The 21,500-nt window shown below is 39.2% G+C and overlaps 1 protein-coding gene across 1 annotated transcript in view; it reads right to left on the reverse strand.

Moving 5' to 3' along the window:
• ADAMTSL1 (ADAMTS like 1) overlaps nucleotides 1-21,500 on the reverse strand; it is a 1,100,541-nt gene that overhangs the window by 440,589 nt on the left and 638,452 nt on the right. The window contains exon 3 of the mRNA XM_052645042.1: nucleotides 3,640-3,767. Coding sequence (XP_052501002.1) covers nucleotides 3,640-3,767 — 128 coding nt within the window. The remainder of the gene's footprint in view (nucleotides 1-3,639; nucleotides 3,768-21,500) is intronic.

A 21,500-nucleotide genomic window follows, 5' to 3' on the forward strand; every position in this document is an offset into this window, starting at 1 on the left:
ATAAGGTGACTGAATTGAACTTGGATGTATAAATATGGAGTGGAGAGATGAGAGAAAACCCAGTAAGTCCGTTAACCGTTAAAAATGAATTGCCACATTCTTAGATATACCCATCATGTAAAATTAGACATTTAATTTTCAAATACATGAGTTGTTTAAAGTATCTTTGATATTAATTTCTCATTTAAATGCTTTCTTTGCTACAATCACTCTTTCAGTCTTTTATTGAATTCGGAGTTTTATTGAATGGGCTTCCCTGGTGGCTCAGATGGTAAAGAATCTGCCTGTAATACAGGAGACCCAGGTTTGATCCATGGGCCAGGACGATTCCCTGGGGAAAGGAATGGTTACCCACTCCAGCAGTCTTTCCTGGAGAATTCCATGGGTAGAGGAGCCTGGTGGGCTACAGTCCATGGGGTCACAAAGAGTGACTGAGAGACTAACACTAAATGTATATCACTAAAATAACTTTACTGAGACTTTCAACGCCTAAGTCAAAGATCTCTCTTGGTAAATGTCACATTCCACTTGAAAATATGTGGGTTATTTTCAAATATCTTGATATTAATTTCTAACATAATTCTACAGTGATAAGAGAACAGACTCTGTATGATTTCATTTCTAGAGCATTAAATCTTTGCACTTTGTTTTATGTCCCTGGAAATATTCCAGAGTCTCCTAGTTTACAGTCTATGGGAACTTGAATAGAATTTGTATTCTACTGTTGTGTGAAACTGTATAAATCTTAATTATGTTGAATTGGTTCATGGTGCTTTTCAGGGCTACTGTATCTTTCTACTTTTCTATATATTCATTTTATTAAATTTTGAGAGTTTGATACTGAAACACCAACTCAAAATCTTAATTTATCTACTTAAACAATAATTGTTATAGTGGAACTATATGTAACTTGGTTCTGTATTTTCAAAGTCTCCTGTAAATGTGTTATAATACTTTCATAATTAAAAAAATATGCAAATGAATTTCCACAAAAGACCATCTATGGTAGACTACAAAATTGGTCCCAAATTCTTTACCAACCTGGCGTCAAATGCCTTTCCTTGTAACATTTTTGCTCTCCCACACTGACTTTGAACTTGGCCAGGTAATTTACTTTGGCCAATGTACATCTTCAGAAAAAATGTGCAGAGCTATTTATCTGTGTGCACATACAGTAGGACACCATTCTTCAATAGGGCTTGTGTTGTGAAGTGACTTTATACTGAACTATACTGACTCTCATGCGAAGAGTTGACTCATTGGAAAAAACTCTGATGCTGGGAGGGATTGGGGGCAGGAGGAGAAGGGGACGACAGAGGATGAGATGGCTGGATGGCATCACTGACTCGATGGATGTGAGTCTGAGTGAACTCCGGGAGTTGGTGATGGACAGAGAGGCCTGGCGTGCTGCGATTCGTGGGGTCGCAAAGAGTCGGACATGACTGAGCTCCTGAACTGAACTGAACTGATACTGACTCTGATTCTCTTGAGAAAAACAACACATGGGGTGATTCAGCTCTGCAGTCCATTTTTTCCCTATTTCTTTATATTCCTACCAGATTTGGAAATGCCATTTGTTTGAAATCTTTTTTCTTCTTAAAATTCCTAAAGAATAGGTGGTTCACTCTTCTCCCTATTTTTTATTATTTCCCATCTACTGCAGTATAGGTTTATTCAATGCATTTTTAAAAATATTTGAAAGTCAAATAGAACATATATATGTTTATAAATTTTAGAATTTTCATTCTGCTTTTTCAGTTCATTATAAGTAGACAACAACCAATATTTTTCATAGTACCTTTTTTTAAAAAAAAAAGTGGTCACACCCTTTCTCTTTAAGAAGTTTTTTTTTTTAATTGGAGTCCTTTGCAAAATGTTGTGCTAGTTTCTGCTTTACAATGAAGTATCTTAATAAAATCTTAATGACTGGGGTTTTAATATACTAGGTGACAAACATGGTAGTTTTGAATTTCACAGGACACCCATGTTTGATCATTTGCCAAATGACAGACTTTTGCTTGTGGTTCTAATTCATTCCTGAAGCGGTTTCTCAGTCTCTCCCTCAGTACAAGATGCTCACAATGTAACATTTACATTACTGAGCCAATATGAAATTTCCCATACATTTCATACCAACTTTGTGAAACACATGTTTTGGCTCATCCCTACAGAATATTTCAGCATGCTAATTTGGGCAAACTATATAATAGGAATATTCCAAATTTGTACCTTTTGGCTTTACTGTGTACATTTATTTTCAGTTATGTCTCACAGTCTACCATGAAGCAACATGTAGTGAGGATTTACAAAGTTTTGATATTCAAGACTAAGAGAATAGGTGAATTCATAAGGATGAAAGATCTATTCTTTCTATTTAGCTCACAGATCTGGTTTGATATGAAGCTGGCCTCCAAAGAAGACAGACAAACTCACTAGTTGTTGTAACCAACAGGCTCATCTTCAGGGTAGACCCAAATACTAGAATGGCTAAATACTAGAACTGATCTGGTAACTTTCAAGATATGGCTTTTAGTCATGTTTCCCAGAGTATGTTATTTACACTGGGGCCTCTGTGGAACCAAAATGATCTCTAGTTATCAATGGATCCAGTGAGGAAACATCTATCGAGCTTTCACTCTCTCTCAAATTCTGTACAGACCTGGAAGATACAGAAAAAAGTAAGACTTGGACCCTGATTTCAAAAAAATTCTCACTCTAATTAGAATAAATTTATGTTTTCCTGAAACTACATCTCATCACTTTCTGTTGCTTATGAAAAGTCTAGAAAAATCAGCAGATGCATAGTTTGTCCTTCCTCTGTTTCACATATTATAATATAGAATAATTTTGATCAAACTTCTTCCTTGCCATATATAATACTTTTCACTGACAAATAAAATCTTTTATTAAAAATATTACCATAGCACTTTGTATTTTATAGTTTGGAGAAAAATCTAATCATAGACCACACAGCTCAAGAAGTTTTGATTTATCATTATTCTAAGTAAAGACTTTCCAGTCCAACACCTTAAGCCTTTTCCTTTCAGCTTAGGAACGGTGAGCCACTCTTACTTCCCCTTTCATCATCGCTCCCACTATTCACATCCCAACTTCCACAGCAGTTTCTAGTCTTCCAAATTTTCTTACATGCACAACTCATCATTCAGGAAACTGAATGACTTTGGGGAACTTGATCATTAAAACATCTAAAAAATCATATAACCTTCATTTTCAAACTACTGGTAACATTAGAATAACATAATAGGCTATTAACACTAATATTTTTGTTTTTAGTCACCACAGTTGTTAAGACGCTACCAAAAGTATAATAAATTATGGAGCTATCAATACTACATCCATTTTTGAGAATTCATTTCTAATAATATATTTTCCTTCCAGTTCTAACATGAAAACACAAGAAAATTTGCTTGGTAAATGAGATAAATTCTACATAGCTTATCACATAAGGGCATCTAAATACCTAGCAGGAGATGGTCATATTCAATTCTTGGGGCCTGCCTTTCATTCCTTCACTCCGGACTTGGCACGCAACAAAACGCTACGCTTTACCCCCAAAGTATGGCTCCAGCCTGCTCCCGTGGCGTCTTGTAAGGGAAGCCTGTGCTGTTCAGGACTTACTTGCTGCTGAGGCAGCGTCTCAGCGAGTAGGAGGCCCCTCCGCCGCAGGTGCGTGAGCACTCGCTCCACGGGCCCCAGGCGTCCCACAGGCCATCGCGGTCCTCCTCAGAGCGTGCGGTCCTGGAGCTCTGTGAGGAACGAGAGCGTGATCAGTATGAGTCCTCAGCGAACCTGGAAACGTGTGTCCTAAACCGCGGGTGGTCTAGAGTGTCTGTACATGATGGCCTTGTGGAGGACGAAGCTGAGCTCAGATTCTCAGATTCTTCCCAATTTAATAATATACATATGTTTAGGCGGAGCAATATTTGAGTGCAAGGACCCCAGGCTGTGACTGAAAAAGACAAGGGCCTGCATTAATGGGAGTGAATGGGAAAAGGCGGCCAGATATAGCAGTCTGGGTCAGAGGAAGGTAAACTGCACTGAAGTCAAAAGTTTCATGAGGCCTCTCTTTGCTTCTCTGTAAAGAGAGAAGCCGCACTCGAGATGTTTCTGCTCTGAGAAAATGGACATGTGCATACCGTCACAGCTTTCCAAAATTTAATGTTTTATACAATGGACTTTTTTTTTTTTAAATGAAGCAGCATCATTCTTGGTTTTTAGATTTGTCAATGAGAATAACTGTATGAATTAACTTTAGTAATACAAGGACTAGACAGACAGATTTGCTTGTTATTGACAGACTTCCTAGTGAAATCTGCATTTACTCTAAGGAAAGCTGTATGTGTAGGCGTCCATGTAGTGCTTCACATTTCTTCGAAGAGTTAAAGAGAAAACTGGTGCCAGTCTTATAATAGTTAATAGAACAGATTTCGGAGTTAGACACTGCTTGGGTTTGGATATGGATTCTGTTTTTTAACTAATTATGTGTTTGTGCACAAGTAATTTCCCACCTCTCTACATTTCAATTTTCCTTTCTATAAAATGGGGATAATATAACCATGCCACAACATCCATGTGTGTCCCTGTGCACATGCATGTGCACGCGTGCGCACACACACACATACTGTAAAAAGACTAGTTATATAAACTAAACTTAGGACAAGTTTGAGTAAATCACCAATAAATATTACTGATTATTGTTATTATAAATTGAGAACATGTCTTTATGTATGTTCACAGTTGTATTTGTCTGTTCATGCTGCCGTAACAAATTATCAGACTAGGTGTCTTAACAGAAATCCATTTTTTCACAATTCTGGAATCAAAGTCCAAGACCAGGATGCCAGCATGGTCGGCTCCCAGTGAAGACTTTCTGGTTAGGTTGCAGATGGCTGCCTATTTACCATGTGGTCATATGACCTCCACTTTCTGTGAGTAAGAGAGGGAGAGTGAGCTCACTGGTGTCTCTTGTTAGTAGTGCATTAATCACATCATGAGGCCCCCACCCTTACAACCTCATCTAAACTAATTCTATCCTAAAGGCTCTGTCTTCAAATAGCATCACATTGGACATGAGGGTTTCAACATTTGAATTTGGAGAGGACATAGCTCAGTCCATATCAAGAGTTCTGCAAATAGCTAGTGGAAACTGTGGCCAAGTTACTTTACTGAATAAACCAGGTGATATCCATATATTAAAGGGGGTATAATTTCATGTCAAAGGCATACACATAACAAATGTTAAAATTTGAGAACTATATTTGGAAAAAGCAATTTGTAAAGAAAATGTGTGTGATAGGCAAATGATGGTTTCACATTCACTTTGTTCCCTCCGAGGAGACAGCATAAGCAGAAAGAGCATGGAATACAAAGGCAACAGGAGGGCAACTTTTACAAAGCATTGTGAGAACCTGAGATGATGCAAGTAAAGTGACCAGCCTAGAGTAGGCTGAATAAATGGTAGCTCTTATTATTTTTATTTTTAAAGACTTCCTCACACCCTATCTAGTTATACTCAAGGGTGCTGCTGCTGCTAAGTCGCTTCAGTTGTGTCCGACTCTGTGCGACCCCACAGAAGGCAGCCCACTAGGCTATATCACCAAATTAGGAGGAGTCCCTGAAAAGGAAAAGAACATTGTATCACCTCTAGAATAGAAAACTATTTATTTTGAAGAAATGGGATTCTTTACAAACATGTTGCTATGGGACTAATTTTTCAAACTGACTACTTATCCTTGGAACTTTTACAACCTGTACAAATGAAGTCACAAACTTGGCCTTAGAGTATTATAGCAAGGAATGTCTAACTGGTACATATTGTATTTACATTCCTGAATCATTTGAAATAAGTAGTGGGATAGATAATGGTTAAAAGCAGAGACATAGACCAACTTGGGCTTCCCTGGTGGCTGAGTGGTAAAGGATGCACCTCGCAATGTAGAACACATGGTTTGATCCCTGAGTTGGGAAGGTCCCCTGGAGAAGGAAATAGCAACCTAATCCAGTATTCTTGCCTGGGAAATCACATGGACAGAGGAGTCTGGCAAGCAATAGTCCATGGGGTCACAAAAGAACTGGACATGACTTGGCGACTAAACAACAACAAAGACCTACAGTGGAATATTGGCTCCAGAGCCTCCCAGCTGTGATTTACTTATGCTTCAATTTTCTTATCATAGATTGGGAAGAATAAAGCTATCTATATTCCTGAGATATTGTGACAATTAGAATATTTAATAGATAAAAAGCACACAAGGCAGGAACAACCCAAATGTCCATGGGCAGATGAATGGATAAACAAAACGTGCTGTATTCATAAAATGGAATATTATTCAGCCTTACAATATGACCCAGCCATACCAATAGTGGACACATACCCTGAGAAAACCATAATTCAAAAAGACACCATGCACTTCGATATTCATTGCAGCATTATTTACAATAACCAGGACATGGAAGCAACCTAAATGTCCATCAACAGGTGAATGGATAAAGAGTGCTACATATATGCAATGGAATATTACTCATACATAAAGAGGAACAATATTGGGTCATTTGTAATGATGTGGATGGACCTATAATCTGTTATACCAAGTGAAGGAAGTCAGAAAGAGAAAATGAAATATCATATATTAATGCATATATGTGGATTTAGAAAAATGGTACAGATGAGCCCTTTTTCAGGGCAGGAATAGAGACACAGGCATAGAGAACAGATGGGTAGACACGGAGTGGAGGTGGTGGAATGAATTCGGAGACTGGAATTGACATATGTGCACTTCCGTGTGTAAAACAGATAGCTAGTGGGATCCTGCTGATTAGTGCAGGGAGCCTGCAGTTCAGTGCTCTGAGGTGACCTAGAGGGGTGGAGGTCCAAGAGGGAGAGAATACAGGTATACATACAGCTAATTCACTTTTTTGTACAGAGAAAACTAATACAACAATGTAAAGCAAATATATCCAAGTAAAAAATAATACTTTTTTAAAAGCCAGGAAATTCTGACACATGCTATGCCATGGATAAATGAGGAAATTATGCTAAATGAAATAAGCTAGATACAAAAGTATGACTATTATATGAATTCATTTATAGGAGGTACGTAGAGTAGTCAAATTAATAGAGACAGAAAGTCAAATGGTCATTCCTAGGGACTGAAGGGAGGGAGAAAATGGGGAGTTATTGTTTAATGGACACAGAGTTTCAATTTGAGAAGATGAAAATAATTCTGGAATTAGATGGTAGCGATAGCCCCACATAACAATGTGAATGTACTTAGTGCCATTGAACTGTACACTTAAAAATGAGTAAGACAGTATATTTTATGTTATGTATGCTATATCACAATAAAAATAAACATATACACACATTTTAAAAAACTCATAAGCTCCAAATAATATACTATATAAGCATTTGATACCATTATTATTGATCTAATATTATTATTATTTATACACACATATCGGATCTAAAAGGTACACTGAGAAGGTAACAATGCTTTTTTCTTTTTCTGTTGAGCTTAGTTGACACACTGCACTCTATAAGTTTCATCTTTCTTAAAACTTCGACTTTCCCACAGCAAAACCTTTCAGTCACCTGCCACATGACACTGACCTGGTGATATGATCTGCCAGGAGTTTGAGGTTCCTATAAAATGCAGCACAGAATGTGAAAGAGAAACCCATTGATTACCCTCAAATCTGTCCTCTCTAAACTATTTACTGAGCTCCAAAGCCTGTGTTTTAGGGTTAATAAAACCAATCTCTAATCACGGCCATACAGGATATTCCTTTTCCAAGCTTAATTACCTAGTGAGAGAGAAAAGACACTTTGTCCTTGAAATATACAGAGTCTCTTGCTCATCCAGTAAGTTCGTTCCTCAGATTTGTAAAAAGCTTTTGTGCACCTCCTAACTCCATTTTTGTTTGCTCTGTGTGGTTGGAAGATGGTTCTGTTGAGAGTGTATTTGACTGATACAGCAATTACTTATGTGGCACACATGCATTGTACAATGCATTTTCCTTTATTTTATTAAAATTCAATCTGAGATGAAAACCAGTGTCACAAATGCTAGCATAGCATGCATAAAGTAATTAAAATAAGCAAAATGAGTGGTTACAAATCATGATACCAGCCAGTTACTACAACTGAAAAAAAACTCACACACAGTATTCACATGTGAACTCTTCTTTCATGTGAAGTAAGAACACATGAATGCCAAACCTGGAGTCATTTCTCCCTGGTGGCTCTCTGGATAAGATATTTAGAAAACACTGTCTGGTTGAAATCTGGCTTTTCTAGAGAAGGAAACTGTTTCAGACTCTGCACTAAAGTTGCTTGATAGTTTTCATGTGCCTGGTAGGGAAATTAAAATGGAGGAAGTCTTGTTCAGCTTTCAGAAGCAGGAGAGTAGGCCTCTTACCTGCTTCTGACCTGGACACTGCCCAGATACCCTGCCTGCCTGCAAGCACAGCAAGTAAGATGGCATTTTAGATAAAAAAGAGAATGGGTCTTGGAATTCTTGAGCCGCTGGAGGTCTGGCTAACCCCTTAAGATCTAATGAAATCCTATGATTCACAAGGTGAAACAAACAGCACTGTAAAAGTTTAAAAAAAAAACAAAAAACAGAGCTGCATTTCAGGACACAAACTAATAATGATAGTATCAGTTTGTGGCCTGGGATTATAAGTGGGAGTCCCCAAAACTGCAATTTGAAATTTCACCCATGGAGCGGATGCACTACCCAGGACCTTTTGCCAGTTAGGACTCCAGATTGCTGTTAACGAGGGACTTCCCAGCACTGTTTACGTATGGATGTTGGTCAGCCCAATTTGGTGATGCATGTGCTGTTACTTTTCGCCACTGTTTCTATTTCTCTTCTTTTAATGACTGCATATTGAAAATAAGTCAAATAATCCTCTATTAAATATTAAAACTGTTGTGTGTGACAAGTGGTTTCTTTTGTTAGCAAATTTTTTGAACTTAAAGCCAAAGTAAAACTTATAGCAAAACATAAATTGGCACACCGAACAGGGTTCAGGAAACAAAATGTCACTCTTTAAAAAGAAAGAGGTTAAGACTAATTAAGCTTTTATTCCCAGATATGAAGATTTGCCTTACTGCTCATTAACTACTGAATGGAGCATATCCACTGGATTGTGTGAAAATTAGGATCCCAAATTAAAGTGGGCCAAAGCTTTTGATGCTATTAAATGTTTGCAGCTCATGCCAAATGAGAAACAATAAGAATGTATACCGTGCAGGGTCAGAGAGGCTAGATCCTCCTCTTTGTCTACCGTAAGGTGCATACGGCAATAGCAGAAGGGAAGCCAGAATTAGAGAAAGAATTATGTGATGTGCAAGGATGATTGTCCATGTTACAATGTCAAAATTATATTTTAGCTGACCAAGTCTCTACTTTCCAGTCGGTAGCCAAAAAAGCTTCTGTGGAGGTTGCACAAGCTAAATTATCGGCAGCAATGTGGCACGGCAAAGTTAACAAAAAGAAAGTTCATCTGGCAAAAGCTAAAGCAGCGGTAGACTTGGTCCCCAACGCTTGGGATGGGGATATGTGGAATGATAGTTCAAACACAGAAGCAGATGATAATGCAGACTAGACGCACAACCTAGCTCTGTGCAAGCCAAGCGGGAGTAAAAACCCATATGCTCAGCCAGCATGGCATTGGAAAAAGGAAACGCATGCCTGGGGGAATACCATAAGGAAGGGTACCCTTGAGGATTACACAAAATTAATGACAATTTGGGCCCATTTACTGAGAGGTCTGGATAGCCCTTATTTCTTGAGTACTGTGCATATATGACACTGAGGTAGCTGGAATTCTCATAGATGAGGATAACACAAATAAATCTGGTACATCCACAATGATTCTTTTGTGCAACAAGCTTTTAGAAATAAAAGTCAAAGTCCAGAGACTCAAATCTACTAGAAGTGGTGGCTGAAGGCTGCGTTAAGATATAACCTTTAGAATCTACATGACCTGGGAGTGAATGTTCTTGGTATTCTTTAAAGGACTGTGTTCAGAGACTAAAGGAGGAGGCTATGAAATGTGGAGCATGAGGATGAGATGTCACAAATGCCTTTAACAGTACAAACAAGAAAGATCTTTAAAACAGCCACTCCCAGCTACAAGCATATCATTTTAACCCTTTTGTTAAATGAGATGGACACTCCCATTAAGGAAGTAATTAATAAAATTCAGCAGCTAGGTGACTTAGGAGAGTTGAATTTCCAAAAGACAGAGGATAGATAACAGAATAAAAGCAATAACAGAGTATCTAAAAAAGAGATGGGATTTCCTTAAAGAGGGAGATCCTAGAGAGAAAAATGATGGAGTAACTATTACAGAATTATGGGAAATGTACTGTAGGGAGGGATTAGATTTAAGAAAGGTTTCCCAGGACACTGTTATGGATAAGGAACAGGAGGAAGGACAAAGGGGACCAAAAGGAAATAATACATTTAGGATGAAGGTGGTGAAGATGAATCTAAGTACTCAGATTTTTCCCCTAATCCAATTTATCCTTGGAAGGATTTGGGGAAAAATAAAATGAAACAATGACTTGTGGCCAAGCTCTGGTAAACTGTTGGGGTAGAAAAGATATGTGGCCTCATGTTAAAGTAATGATTTTTTTTTTTTTTAAAGAGCTCACAAATGACTGAGGGCATTAACTGATACTGGAGTAAAGGCCTCATTAATATGGAATTCAAAGGATTTTAAAGAACAGAAAATGATAGGAACTGGCCTTGGAGGTAAACAGATAGAAACTATACGAACTAAAATTTGATTTAAAAACAGGGCAATTACCTCAAAGAATTTATTCAGTAATGATCATTCCTATTTCAGAATATATAATTATGATTGACAACTTGGTTGGCAGGACTCTACACATGGACATCACCAGATGGTCAACACCAAAATCAGATTGATTATATTCTTTGCAGCCAAAGATGGAGAAGCTCTATACAGTCAACAAAAACAAGACCAGGAGCTGACTGTGGCTCAGATCATGCACTCCTTATTTCCAAATTCAGACTTAAATTGAAGAAAGTAGGGAAAACCACTAGCCCATTCAGGTATGACCTAAATCAAATCCTTTACGATTATACAATGGAAGTGAGAAATAGATTTAGGGGACTAGATCTGATAGACAGAATGCCTGATGACCTATGGACAGAGGTTTGTGACATTGTACATGAGACAGGGATCAAGACTATCCCCAAGAAAACGAAATGCAAAAAAGAAAAATGGTTGTCTGAGGAGGCCTTCCAAATATCTGTGAAGAGAAGCAAAAAGCAAATGAGAAAAGGAAAGATATACCCATTTGAATACAGAGTTCCAAAGAATAGCAAGGAGAGATAGGAAAGCATTCCTCAGTGATCAATGCAAAGAAATAGAGGAAAACAACAGAATGGGAAAAACTAGAGATCGCTTCAAAAAATTTAGAGATACCAAGGGATCATTTCATGCAAAGATGAGCTCAATAAAGGACAGAAATGGTATGGACCTAACAGAAGCAGAAGATATTAAGAAGAGGTGGCAAGAATACACAGAAGAACTATATAAAAGAGATCTTCATGACCCAGATAATCACGATGGTGTGATCACTCACCTAGACCAGAAATCCTGAAACATGAAGTCAAGTGGGCCTTAGGAAGCATCACTACAAACAAAACTAGTGGAGGTGATGGAATTCCAGTTGAGCTATTTCAAATCCTAAAACATGATGCTGTGCAAGTGCTACACTTAATATGCCAGCAAACTTGAAAAACTCAGCAGTGGCCACAGGAAAGGGTCAGTTTCATTCCAATCCAAAATAAAGGCAATGCCAGAGAATGCTCAAACTACCACATATTTGCACTCATCTCACATGCTAGTAAAGTATGCTCAAAATCCTCCAAGCCAGGCTTCAACAATACATGAACCGTGAACTTCCAGATGTTCAAGCTCATTTTACAAAGGCAGAGAAACCAGAGATCAAATTGCCAACATCCACTGGATCATAGAAAAAGCAAGAGAGTCCCAGAAAAACATCTATTTCTGCTTTATTGACTAGGCCAAAGCCTTTGACTGTGTAGATCACTACAAACTGTGGAAAATTCTGAAAGAGATGGGAATACTAGATCACCTGACCTGCCTCTTGAGAAATCTGTATGCAGGTCAGGAAGCAACAGTTAGAACTGGACATGGAACAACAGACTGGTTCCAAATAGGAAAGGGAGTACGTCAAGGCTGTATATTGTCACCCTACTTATTTAACCTATATGCAGAGTACATCATGCGAAATGCCAGGCTGGATGAAGCACAAGCTGGAATCAAGATTGCCGGGAGAAATATCAATAACCTCAGATATGCAGAGGACACCACCCTTATGGCAGAAAGTGAAGAAGAACTAAAGGGCCTCTTGGTGAAAGTGAAAGAAGAGAGTGAAAAATTTGGCTTCAAACTCAACATTCAGAAAACGAAGATCATGGCATCCAGTTCCATCACTTTATGGCAAATAGTTGGGGAAACAGTGGAAACAGTGGCTGACTTTATTTTGGGGGGCTTCAAAATCACTGCAATGGTGATTTCAGTCATGAAATTAAAAGACACTTACTCCTTGGAAGGAAAGTTATGACCAACCTAGAAAGCATACTAAAAAGCAGAGACAATACTTTGCCGACAAAGGTCCATCTAGTCAAAGCCATGGTTTTTCCAGTAGTCATGTATGGATGAGAGAGTTGGACTATAAGGAAAGCTGAGCGCCAAAGAATTGGTGCTTTTGAATTGTGGTGTTGGAGAAGACTCTCGAGAGTCCCTTGGACTGCAAGGAGATCCAACCAGTCCATCCTAAAGGAGATCAATCAGTACTGAATATTCATTGGAGGGACTGATGTTGAAGCTGAAACTCCAATACTTTGACCACCTGATGCGAAGAACTGACTCATTTGAAAAGACCCTGATGCTGGAAAAGAATGAAGGCAGGATGAGAAGGGGATGACAGAGGATGAGATGATTAGATGGCATCTCTGACTCAATGGAGATGAGTTTGAGTAAACAGGAGTTAGTGATGGACAGGGAGGCCTGGTGTGTTGCAGTCCATGGGGTTGCAAGGAGCCGGACATGACAGAGCAACTGAACTGAGCTGAACTGGTGTCTACTGAATGGAATAACCCTGCATGGCCAGTAAAGAAAAGCCATGGCTCTTGGAGAATGTAGATTACCAAGAACTAAACAAAGTAACTCCACCTCTGACCGCTGCAGTCCCTGATACTATAACTTTAATAGAATACATACAGAGCAATCTGGGGTAATGGTATGCAGTAAATGACCTGGCCAATGTTTTCTTTAATATACTCACAAAAGAACAATTATGGAATCAATTTGCTTTCTCATGACAAGGGTAACAATATACCTTTATTTGCTTGCCACAAGGTTATGTGCACAGCCCTATTATTTGTCACGAACTTGTAACTGAGCATTTAGATCACCTAACAATATCTGATGACATACAAATATCTCATTATATCAATGATATTATGATACAAGACCAACTAAAGAAAAAGTGCTAAAAACCCTAAACCAACATGTGTTAATATCTTAAAAAACAAAGGATGAAAGATTAATCCTAAAATTCAGAGACTTGCCCAGGTTTTTTGGAATACAATGGGCTAAAGGACATAGAAAAGTTTTACCTAAGGCTAAACAAAAGATGGCACCCCACTCCAGTACTCTTGTCTTGAAAATCCCATGGACGGAGAAGCCTGGCAGGCTGCAGTCCAGGGGGTCACGTAGAGTTGGACACGACTGAACAAATTCACTTTCACTTTTCACTTTCATGCATTGGAGAAGGAAATGGCAACCCACTCCAGTGTTCTTGCCTGGAGAATTCCAGGGACGGCGGAGCCTGGTGGGCTGCCATCTATGGGGTCGCACAGAGTTGGACATGGCTGAAGTGACTTAGCAGCAGCAGCAGCAAACAAAAGATAGGAATATAAAACTCTCCAGGAAAAAGGAAGACTCAGGAATTCATTAGGGCTCTTTGGTTTCTGACAATAGCATACTCCACCTTTGGGCCAGATATTGAGTCCACTTTACAAAATAACTAGGAAGAAATATGACTTTCAATAGGCTTATGAGCAACAACAGGCTCTGACGCTATTAAATGTGTAATATAGCATGCTTTAGACCTATGCCAGTACAACCCAGTGACATAGAATTGTATGTGTTTATAAGTGATTTTTATGCTAATTGGAGCTTGTGGCAGAAACAGCAAGGCAAAAGAATGCCTTTGAGCTTCCAGAGTAGTAAATTTCCAAAGGCTGGGAGCAATTACACTACCTTTGAAAAACAGTTATTGGCTTGCTATTGGGCTTTGATTGACACAGAACAACTGACTGTAGATCATACCCTAATATTGAAACCTCAAGTGCCACTCATGCAGTGGGTACAAAGTTTGCCCAAAACCCAGGACTGAGCAAGCCCAGGAGTCCAGCATAATAAAACGGAAATGATATGTTCAAGACCAAGCCAAACCTGGGCCACATGGGGTCGCTGCCTTACATGAAAGGATTTCTGAAATACCTACTGAAGGCCTTGAACAAGGCTAAAATTAGGTCCAAGATAACTGAGTTGTCTGTAAAATGGAGAAAGCCTTTTGACTCTTTAAATGCACAAGAAAAACCACATGCATGGTTTACTGATAGATCAGCTACATATATAGGATCCACACACTATTGGAAAGTAGTGGCACATAATCTGGTCCCTGCAGAACTGCTGACTACCAGTGAAGGTTAAGGTAGCCAATTTGTTGAGTTGCATGCTGTTTATCAGGTATTAAAACAAGATGATTTAACTGAATGCCATATACGCACAGAATCTTGGTTGTTAGCCAAAGGACTGGCCACTTGGCTCCCCAGTGGGTAAAGAATAACTGGCAAATTCACTCCAAAGACCTATGGGTAAAGAATTATGGTCTGACATTCAGGAAATTGCTCAGACCACTAATGTTTCAGTCTTTCATGTAGATGCTCACAGTGTTCTGAATTCTACGGAATGATGCTATAACTCTATTACGGATGAACAAAACTGAATCCAAGCAGTATAAACTGATCCTTACTGCTGCTGCTGCTAAGTCACTTCAGTCATGTCTGACTCTGTGCAACCATAGACAGCAGCCCACCAAGGCTCCCCCGTCCCTGGGATTCACCAGGCAAGAACACTGGAGTAAGGGTTGCCATTTCCTTCTCCAATGCATGAAAGTGAAAAGTGAAAAGCGAAGTGAAGTCGCTCATTCGTGTGCGACTCTTCGCGTCCCCGTGGATCCTTACTCTATCAACTTAAAAGATCTGACTTTGTGGGCACACCAAAAATATGGCCATCTGGGAGAAAAAGCAACACCCAGGTAGGCTCAGGACCATGGTATTTCCTTAACTATGGATCTCATTAAATCTGTTATTTTACAATATCCAATTTGTCAACATATTAAGCATAGAAGTTTGCTGCTGCTGCTAAGTCACTTCAGTCATGTCCAACTCTGTGCAACCCTATAGAAGGCAGCCCACCAGGCTCCACCATCCCTGGGATTCTCCAAGCAAGAACACTGGAGTGGGTTGCTATTTCCCTCTCCAACGCATGAAAGTGAAAAGTGAAAGTGAAGTTGCTCAGTTGTGTCCGACTCCTAGTGACCCCATGGACTGCAGCCTACCAGGCTCTTCTGTCCGTGGGATTTTCCAGGCAAGAGTACTGGAGTGGGTTGCCATTGCCTTCTCCACAGAAGTTTGCTATAACTAGTCAAATTACAATTGACATCTGGCAAACTGCTTGGCCAGATAAGAAAAATCATTATATTCATCCATTAATTTGAGATAAAGAATGCCAATATGTATGTACTGCTGTGGACATCTATTCTGGATATTTAGTGGTCATTCCTTATGGAAAAGCCAATCAGACTAATAACATTGGAACTAATTAATTTATAATATGGTGTCCCACTCCAAATTCAGAGTGACAATGGGTCACAATTTTTTTTTAAATTTTTTTTACTTTTTTAAAAGTTTATTTTAATTGAAATACAATTGATTTACAATGTAAAATTAGTTTCAGGTATACAACCAAGTGATTCAATATTTTTACTGATTAGACTCCATTTAAAGTTGTTGCAAAACAATGGCCACATTTTCCTATGTGTCACAGTAGATCTTTGCAGCTTATTCGCTTGCCTCTCCTTGTAACTCGCCTGCTTATTTGTATTTATTTATTTATTTATTTATTTTTTATGCAAGGGCAAATTCTTATCATTTTTTTTTGGCTGGAGCATCTTTTTTTTTTTTTTTTTTTACTTTACAATACTGTATTGGTTTTGCCATACATTGACATGAATCCACCATGGGTGTACATGCGTTCCCCAACATGAACCCCCCTCCCACCTACCTCCCCATACCATCTCTCTGGGTCATCCCTGTGCACCAGCCCCAAGCATCCTGTATCCTGCATCAAACATAGACTGGCGATTCATTTCTTACATGATAGTATACATGTTTCAATGCCATTCTCCCAAATCATCCCACCCTCTCCCTCTCCCTCTGAGTCCAAAAGTTTGCTCTACACATCTGTGTCTCTTTTGCTGTCTCGCATACAGGGTCATCATTGCCATCTTTCTAAATTCCATATATATGTGTTAGTATACTGTATTGGTGTTTTTCTTTCTGGCTTACTTCACTCTATAAAATCGGCTCCAGTTTCATCCATCTCATTAGAACTGATTCAAATGTATTCTTTTTAATGGCTGAGTAATACTCCATTGTGTATATGTACCACAGCTTTCTTATCCATTCATCTGCTGATGGACATCTAGGTTGTTTCCGTGTCCTGGCTATTATAAACAGTGCTGCGATGAACATTGGGGTACATGTGTCTCTTTCAATTCTGGTTTCCTCGGTGTGTATGCCCAGCAGTGGAATTGCTGGGTCATAAGGCAGTTCTATTTGCAATTTTTAAAGAAATCTCCACACTGTTCTCCATAGTGGCTGTACTAGTTTGCATTCCCACCAACAGTGTAGGAGGGTTCCCTTTTCTCCACACCCTTTCCAGCATTTATTGCTTGCAGACTTTTGGATCGCAGATGGGTCACAATTTAAAGGTAAGTTAATACAAGAGTTTGGGCAGGAACATAATATACAATGGATTTTTCCATTGAATAATCCACTTTAACAGCAATTAATTAAACTTGGAGAGGGCTCTTATAAAAACTGGAGAATTAACTTGAATATTGCCCTCAATATTTTAAGTAATAGACCTATAGGAAAATCAGGAATTCCTTTGATGAGAATGACTGTTTCAAACTTACAGATTCATAAAATAGATTTCAGTCCTGAAACAACTGAGTATTGATAAATTAGCCCAGGAGCAGTAGCTCTTTTCTGAGCTACTCCTAAGGCTGTTGGACTGGATTTGTACTCTATATCTGAATACAGACTTACTGAAAGATTGATATGTGTTATTTCAACCAATATTAGAATTAAAATGCCCTCCTGGACACTTTGAATTAATGAAAGAATGTTCCATTTCAGTTCAGTTGCTCAGTCGTATCTGACTCTTTGCAATCCCATGGACTGCAGCACCCCAGGCCTCCCTGTCCATTACCAACTCCTGGAGTCCACCCAAACTCATGTCCATTGAGTTGGTGATATCATCCAACCATCTCATCCTCTGTTGTCCCCTTCTTCTCCTGCCTTCAATCTTTCCCAGCATCAAGGTCTTTTCAAATGAATCAGTTCTTCACATCAGGTGGCCAGAGTATTGGAGTTTCAGCTTCAACATCAGTCCTTCCAATGAACACCCAGGACTGATTTCCCTTAGGATGGACTGGTTGGATCTCCTTGCAGTCCAAGGGACTTTCAAAAGTCTTCTCCAACAGCACAGTTCAAAAGAATCAATTCTTTGGCGCTCAGCTTTCTTTATAGTCCAACTCTCTCATCCATACATGACTACTGGAAAAACCATAGCCTTGACTAGATGGACCTTTCTTGGCAAAGTAATGTCTCTGCTTAGCCTTAAAAGGGCTCTGTGTCTGTGGGGAAGTTATAGAACCAGACCACCAAGGAGAAATCCAAGTAATTTTACAAAATGAGGGAAAGGATGATTTGTTTATTAATAAATGTGATCAAATTACCCAGTTGCTGATTCTGTCATGTGCAATTAACAAAATACAAAAATAAGAACCTCTTACCTTATTTACAGTTAGGGACAATGGAGGATTTGGATCCACAAATGAAGTACACTAAAGTCTGGATTAAGCCTAACAGTCCTCCCATATCTTTTGATGTAATTGCACAGAGAAAGGATAATATCATATTAGTGATGATCCTCAGACAGGAAAAATAGAAATATGTGCTATTAACCCACTGTTATTCTCATGAATGGAGTATTCTTGGAAACCTGACTGCATTGGGGATTTTCATTCATGCCTCAACCTTCAAGCATATGCTACAATTTAAAAAAATATTGGGGAATATTCAGATGAAGAAATAGGAGCCAGACCTGAACTCAGGATAACTTCACCTGCCCTGTAAATGAGGCCTATCCTTCTTAAATTTCTATGGACAAAATTTCTATCTGGTCAGGAGTAAGACCTGACCACCTCTGGGATTGAGCTTTTGTACAATCTCCAAATACCTCCTCTTTGATAGTAGAACTAAACCCTCATGCTTCCATAATGTGTTGTAATATAACAGAAATTTCTTCTTGCCCTACTGTTGGCCAACAAATGCCCAGTATCATAAACTCTTGTAGAAGTGATGCTACTTTGAAACTATATAGTGGAAGATCTACACAAAATGTATCTTTAGCTTAAGTTCCTATGTTAATATGTTTCAATAACTCTCAAATTACTGGAACAGGTACCTGGATAGATGTCCTTACAATTTTGGGGACTCATCTGAAAGTTACTCCCCCCTTATTAGAATTTTACAATGTACTCAGGTAGCCCCAAGTTATCAGAAATTTGTATTAAATTTTAACATTAACTTTCCAGCCTATCCTAAATGTAGGATTAGGTGAGCATGGTTTAATGCTCTATTAGGAACTACTGGCACTGGAATGGACCTGATAAATACTGCTGCTGCTGCTGCTAAGTCGCTTCAGTCATGTCCAACTCTGTGCGACTCCATAGACGGCAGCCCACTAGGCTCATCTGTCTCTGGGATTCTCCAGGCAAGAATACTGGAGTGGGTTGCCATTTCCTTCTCCAATGCATGAAAGTGAAAAGTCAAAGTGAAGTCGCTCAGTCGTGCCCGACTCTTAGTGACCCCATGGACTCCAGCCTACCAGGCTCCTCCGTCCATGGGATTTTCCAGGCAAGAGTACTGGAGTGGGGTGCCATTGCCTTCTCTGTGATAAATACTACTGATGTAGAAATTTTAGCATTCAGATTACATAATATTAGTAAAGATATAGCTCAAGCCTTGACTATTAATGCTAAATGGATCCCTACAACATTAAACCAACACGAACTTAGCTTAACATATGATGCAATTGTTTTGCAGTTGTTTAATAACTCAGTTATAACTACTTCAGCTTGGGATTCCCAGGCGGCTCAGTGGTAAAGAATCCCCCTGCCAATGCAGGAGCACAGGTGTGATCTTTGGGTTGGGACGATCTCTTGGAGAGGGAAATTTAGAACATTTCAGCTACACCAAACTGAATCCTTAACTGACATGTTTCATTGGGCTGTTTGTTCCATGCAGCTGCTATATTATCTTGCTCAAAAGTATAAGGCCCAAGGAATTTTAATGTATACTAATGTATATGCATGGAAAAAATTATTTAGAAAATGGATTCCTAACAATCACTGAGTATTAATCCCTAAAAGCATTACAAAAGGCACTGATACCTGGTCCTAGGGAACCCTATATAATTATAACATAGGTAACATAAGTATTCAGAGAAGGCAATGGCACCCCACTCCAGTACTCTTGCCTGGAAAATCCCATGGATGGAGGAGCCTGGTAGGCTGCAGTACATGGGGTCGCTAAGAGTCGGACACGACTGAGTGACTTCACTTTCACTGTTCACTTTTATGCATTGGAGAAGGAAATGGCAACCCACTCCAGTGTTCTTGCCTGGAGAATCCCAGGGACGGGGGAGCCTGGTGGGCTGTCTCTGGGGTCACACAGAGTCGGACACGACTGAAGCGACTTAGCAGCAGCAGCAGCAACATAAGTATTAGATGCCAATTCCATGCGGTATCCACTGTATTTGGAGAAGAGTATTGGTTGCCACATTTAACTGGGAATTATTTGGACTTTATTGTAATTAGTTACTGTAGCAAGGCTACCAAGGGATTGCTATGTGGACCAATGTCTTGCCTTTGGGAACCTGCCTTATTGGAGAATTCCATTAACTACTGTGAATGGACTATCTTTCTTAAATGATATGTTTTTTGAAATAGCCCCTCAGTTTGTATGTATTGTAACCAATGTGGTAGAAAATACTTATACATATCAGTTAGGAACTCCTTTTACTGGATGCCTAACACATGTTGATCATTTATATTGGAATAGGACCATCTATTACTTTGCCCCGCATGAGAACTCAGATACTGTGAACTCAGATGTTATTACCTATACTTTCTGTTCCCAACATTAGCTTCCTCTTAGAACATTTATGTAAGATTTTGCAACGAACCAGTTACAAAATTTCATAGATAAACATTCCTTGATAGAATACTCTTGTTACTACTATTCCTGCCAATAAGTTAATGGATGTGAGAGTTGATGTACAAAAACATACTTTTCATTCATGATGGGTGTTTAATTTACTAAATCCCATACTGCTGAACACTGTTTTCTGCATTGTTTGATACATTACTTGTTTCTTTGATCACTTTATTTCTATTGACCATCTGGAATTGTTATTTGACTTATAGATTTAAAAAGACCGCTCATGTCATTTTGCCTTATTCTTATGCTCTTCAGCCTAAACAATCCTGAGGCCAACTGTTAGGGAAATTAAAATGGAGAAAGTTTTGTTCAGGTTTCAGAAGAAACAGGCCTCTCTGACCTGCTTCTGACCTGCCTGGACACTGCCTGGATTCCATGCCTGTCTGCAAGCACAAAAGGGAGTGGTCTTAGAATTCTTGAGCCCCTAGAGGTCTGGCCAACCCCCCACCCCCACCCCGGAGTCTGATGAAATGCTGTGACTCACAGGTGAAACAGCACTGTAAAAGCAAAAAAAAAAAAACAAAACACACAAAAACCCCAAAACAGAACAGAGCTGCATTTTTCTTGGAAACTGATGATATCAGTTCATGGCCTGAGCAGGAGTCCCCAAAACTGCAATTTGAGGTCATCACCCATGGGGTGGATGCACTAGCCAGGACCTTTTCCCAACTGGGGCTCCAGACTGCTGTTATCAAGGGACTTCTCGGCACTGTTTAAGTCTGGATGTTGGTTAGCCCAATTTGGTGATGAATGCGCTGTTAC

Source organism: Budorcas taxicolor, chromosome 8 (genome assembly GCF_023091745.1).
Source record: "Budorcas taxicolor isolate Tak-1 chromosome 8, Takin1.1, whole genome shotgun sequence".
In the NCBI taxonomy this organism is placed as follows: Eukaryota; Metazoa; Chordata; class Mammalia; order Artiodactyla; family Bovidae; genus Budorcas; species Budorcas taxicolor.